Source organism: Triticum urartu, chromosome 6A, assembly GCF_056163025.1.
Source record: "Triticum urartu cultivar PI428250 chromosome 6A, HENAU_Tu73, whole genome shotgun sequence".
Taxonomy (NCBI): domain Eukaryota; kingdom Viridiplantae; phylum Streptophyta; class Magnoliopsida; order Poales; family Poaceae; genus Triticum; species Triticum urartu.
In genome coordinates, this window is record NC_141878.1 from 571,218,336 (window position 1) to 571,223,525 (window position 5,190).

General features: G+C 51.7%; 1 protein-coding gene across 1 annotated transcript; it reads right to left on the reverse strand.

The window, feature by feature from the left end:
• Positions 1–1,521: 1,521 nt before the first annotated feature.
• On the reverse strand, positions 1,522–4,876 carry LOC125515175 (uncharacterized). The gene is made up of 3 exons (XM_048680613.2): positions 3,731–4,876; positions 3,587–3,631; positions 1,522–3,467 (listed from the first exon to the last, which is right to left on the reverse strand). Exons 1-3 carry the CDS (start codon positions 4,750–4,752, stop codon positions 1,817–1,819), a joined length of 2,718 nt encoding a protein of 905 aa, XP_048536570.2. The 5' UTR covers positions 4,753–4,876; the 3' UTR covers positions 1,522–1,816.
• Between the last annotated feature and the right edge of the window lie 314 nt (positions 4,877–5,190).

Consider the following 5,190-nt stretch of genomic DNA (forward strand, 5'->3'; position numbering starts at 1 on the left):
TAGGGATGTTGGCTGCAAGTGTGTAGTTTTGCTTGATGAAATGTGTTACGATGTGAGCTACACAAATAGAAATGTTTTTTCACACTTGTAGAGCACATCCTAATGTAGTACATGTGTTTTTTTTCAAAATATTTTGAAACCTCAAAGTTTGAGGTTTGAAAATTTCAAACTTTGAGCTCTATTGAGCTTGAGCTCCATTAGCAATTTCAGACTTAGATCTTACTTGTCAAAATGAATGTTCTTTTCCTCATCTGTTCCACTCTAAACGCTAGGAGAGGTGATTTTCAGGCGCAACGTGCCACCACCTCTCCTTCGATGGTAGGTTGCCTCTCCTGTTCCTCCTCTATTGGAACTACCTGTGTGGGAGTGCAAGGAGTTCGGGCTCTACATGCACTTATAACTTTCCTGATTTGGAGTTTCTAGATAGGTTTCATTGTTCGTCATTTTGACACTTTCAACTGTGGTGGCAGCCACGTTTTGGTGTTATGATGACTCTAATGAAACCATTTTAATATTATACTCCCTCCGTTCCCAAATATTTGTCTTTCTAGCATTTCAAATGGACTACAACATATGGACGTATGTAGACATATTTTAGAGTGTAGATTCACTCATTTTGCTTCGTATGTAGTCATTTATTGAAATCTATAGAAAGACAAATATTTGGGAACGGAGGGAGTAGATGTTGGTATATTTTTACATAGGCTTGATCAAATGTGCAGAAGTTTGACTTACAACAAATCTAGAAGTGCATTTTTTTTTTAAACGAAGGGGTGTATGGCACATCTAATCTTCCACAATTCCCTTTTTTTGAAACATTTTATGAAGTTGCCAACGCGCCTGTAGCGTCATTTTTTTTTAACTTAGGAAGTCAGAAGTCAGGAAGTTTGTTGCTAAAGCCGGTTTTCATGGCTTGTTTTTTGAAAGCCCCCAACTACCGCCCGTCCACGGTCCACCCATCACGATACAGAGCCGCGCGGGAGCCACGAGCCAAGGCGCCGCTCCTTCTCTCCGGTGATCGCCGGCGACGCCCCGCCCCGCCCCGACTTGTACCTGGGAAGCGCGGCGCTGCGCGCGGCCATTATCCCTCCTGCGTAAGATCGCGCGCAGCACCTGCATTCACGCCTCGAGCAACTACTTCCGATCGACGCGGCTCACGCTCGTGGAATCCTCTCCGACCAAAAATCCTGCCAACGGACGCCAGCGCACGTATCTATCGATCCACGGCAACGACGGCACGCACGACGGCGGCCTGCTTGGCTCGGTTGCCTCCATCTGCACGCGGGGATCGGGCGCCCTGCAAGTGTTCGGTGAATTGCCCCGCGTTCAAGGTATGTTCCTCTCGATCAGTGAATAGTGATTACTACGTAATTATCAGGATTGCACAATACTAGTACTTGAGACTGTACCTAGTGACACAGCATGTTTCAGTAGTAACAAAATGCCTCAGTATCCGGAATACAAATGTAGTTGCAACCCGTGCACTTCCCATTCAAGTTCTTATGAGTCAGAGTGCATATAGGATCTGGAAAACGCCACCTACCACGCATGTTCATTGGATTAAGACACACGCCCGCACGCCCGGTGAGTCGAGAGACAATGCCAGCATGCTCCAATTGGGATGCAACTTATTCATCCGCTTACATCAACTAGACCAGGAGTCTAGAAACAGGGCGAGCTAGCTGGAGCAGGGAGATTGGACAGACCTAAGATGATTACAGATCTAGAGCCAGGGAGAAATAGGTAGATGATCGGTCGCGCTGAATTTGGGATTACTTTGTGGACTGCCCTCACGTTTGTGGAGCTACACCACTGATCACACTGATAATGAATCACGCTGTGCTGGAGGATTCTGGTTGCTGCTCTTATGCGTCATGGCAACATGCTGTAAGCTTGCAGATGTGCCTTGGGTCTTCTTACCTTGACAAACGGTGCATGATAGTATCATATGGATTGCAAAGTAGCTCAGCACGGCGATGATGAGCGCGACCACAATCACAGACGTCTTCCACCCCCTGTTGGAGCCGGCTGCATAGGCCACCAGGAGAGCAAACAGATCCAGTCTGATCGCCCGGTTCATCACCTTCAGCGACCATGTCTTCCATCCTTCTTCCCTCTCGTCTGGCAGCCAATGCGGCAGCAGCATGATGATGACAACGATGGAAGCCACAAAGGAAATGGAGTTGCTGTAGAAGAAGACAAGGTACCGGGGCCTCATGTTGTCATGCATCACCGGGTTGCCCGCCTTGTACCTGTTGTCGTTGTTCTGCCACGTCCCGCTGGGGGGTTCTAGGCCGGCCTGGTAGGCTACGCTCGCCACCAAGATACCTAGCAGCATCAGGTATTTGCGCCTTGCATGGTTCTTCCTCTTTTCATTCTTTGCTTTTTCTTCTTCCTCCTGTTCAATAGGTATGGATAGTGCATCAGCTGCCGAGATGCCATCTCTGTTTTCTTCTTCTTCGTCCCCCTGTCCAGTGGGTCTGGATGGCACATCAGCTGCTGAGATGCCATTTCTGTTTTCTTCTTGGCCGCCCTCCTGTCCAGTGGGTCTGGATGGCGCAGCAGGTGCTGCACCATTTTTGTTCAGCTCCCTCAGCGCAAATACTAGCAGCAGTCCAGCTGCAACGAAGAGGACCGCACCGACCAACACAAAGATGTAGATGGATGTCTTGAGGTGCTGGGTGCTTCCAGCGGCGTAGGCCACCATCAAACAAAACAAGCCCACAGCCGTACAAACAGATAGCGCATTGCTTCGTATGGCTGGCCTGTATAGATTGGGGTTCACCAGGAGGAGGATGAGGGAGATGGACAGCATGAAGCTCACCGAGTTGCAGTAGAAGAATGCCTTGTAGCGACGTGGGAAGTTGTACAAGAGGACCGGGTCGCCAGCCTGGTGTCCGAGCTTGTCATCCTGGAGCAGGAAGCCACCAGGAGGGGTGAGGCCGGCTTGGTAGGTAATGGTCGCAGCCAAGATCGCGAAGAGGAGCAACCGTTTGCGCCTCTTCTCCAGCAACTGATTTGCCTGGTCGCCGTGGTTTTTGTCCTCGTGGTCCAGCGTGAAGAAGATAACATGGATCACCACATAGACCAGGACGAGGCCTGCCAAAGCCATGACGTAAATGGAGGTATTCACGTTCCGGCAGCTCCCAGCGGCATATGCACCGATGAGGCCAAACAGGTCGAGTATCATGGCTGCCTCCAGCACATGGTGCTTGACCAGCTTCTCCATCTGGACCAAGATGATGACCACCAATGAGGCCACAAACGCAACCGAGTTGCAGTAGTAGAAGGCCTTGTACCTCCTAGCGTTTGTCGCGAGGAGGATGGGGTCGCCAGCCATGTGCCCGTCACCGTTGTCCTGCCAAACGCCACCCGGCGGGTCCAACCCCGCTGTGTAGGTGATGGTGGCGGCAAGAGTGGCGAGCAGTAGAACAAGAGAGCGAGCCTTGTCCAGAGCCTCCCCACCACTGCATTAATACATTGCAGAGAAGAAGAAACATAGTTCAGTTTAGTTGCAGAGAAATAAACAAGAAAGCAGTGTAACTGCAAACAGAGGAAAAGAAGAGGATTTCAGTTCGTTCCATACCTAGCATCATTACTGTGTTGATTTCCATCATTTTGTTGGGCTGGACTGAAACAACAAGGAAATAATTTTGACGCTGAACTGCAGAAGCCATGGAGGAGGCTGTATGCTGGACTGAAACAATAAGACAGTAATTTTAACGCTGACCTGCAGAAGAGATGGAGGAGAATGTATGCAAGAACGGCACCGACGAGGGAGACCACGTAGACTGTGGTGTCGGTTTTCCTGCAGCTCCCGGCAGCGTATGCGCCGAGGAGGCCAACAAGCACGGCAAAGATGCACACATAGAGCACGTGAAACCGAGCCGTCTTGTCACGGAGCTTCTTTCCATCGATGATGAGCAGCATGGCGATGAGCAGGGACGCCACGAACGCCGTGGTGTTGAAGAGGAAAAACGCGGTCAGGCGCTGGCCGCGTTGGTCCCTGAGAATCGCGTCGCCAGGGTGATGCCTGCCGCCGGTGCTGTCCCAGAAGCCACCGGGCGTGCTCAGTCCGGCGACGTATGTGATGCTCACCGCGAACGTCGCGAGAAGCATCAGGACCTTGCAGAGCTGTTCTTCGGTTTTCAACGCCTTTTCAGCGACCTTGCGGTCAGATTCGAGGTCAGGGGTGGTAGTTGCGCTGACCCCGTTGTTGGTTTCAGAGATGGGGGTGGCGCCGCTGTAGCTAGAGCCGGGGTTCTTGTTTGGACGACACCGGTCCAGCAACTTGAGAACTACAATGTAGGCGAAGACAGCGGCCACCAGAACCGCGGTGTAGATGATGGAAATCCTATCCCGGCAGGTTCCAGCGCCGTAGGCGCCCACGAGGCCGAGCAGGTCCAACACCATGACGACCCGCAGTGGCTTGATGACCTGAACGGCGTCCTTCTTCTTCTTCTCCTTCTCCTTGTCGTGCCGGACGGCGAGGATGAGGATGAGCACGATGACCACGAGCGAGGCGGCGAAGGCGGTGGCGTTGCAGTAGAAGAAGGCGAGGTAGCGGTGGTAGTGGGTGTCGCGGATGATCGGGTCGCCGGCGGGTTGGCCGTCGTAGGCGGCCTGCCAGACCCCTCCCGGCGGGTTGAAGCCCGCGGCGTACGTCACGTTGACCACCAGGGTGGCCAGCAGCAGGAGGTACTTCCGCAGGGTGTACTCCCATGGCTGCTCGCTCTGCTCCGGCTGAGCCATTGACGGCTGCACTCTCAGAGCAGGTGTGCTTCCTCTTAAATTATTGTGATGCTGCAGAATGGAGAATTGCAGCCATAGAAGAGTGAGGAAGATAGCTGCCTGGTTATAAAACGACTTGCCTGGGCGTGTCGTCGTCGTCGGGAGGGAGGAAGAGGAAGGTGCTCTGCATATTCAAAGCCCGACAGACTGGAGTCAAAGTCGTCGGAGAAGGGAAGCAGCAATCACCTCTTCTCTAGTTTCTAGAGATAAACATTTGGAAACATTCGTGAGGGGCACACATTTTTGGATGCATGTGTGTGATTTTCTTTGTTCTTTACTGCTCTTTTTCCAAGTGGTTTAGATACTTGGCATATTGGGCTAGAGATATTTTTACTAGGCTCTCATAATTTTCTCCATCCAGTCCAAGTCATCGGCCAGGCTCAACTAGGCTGGTTTGGG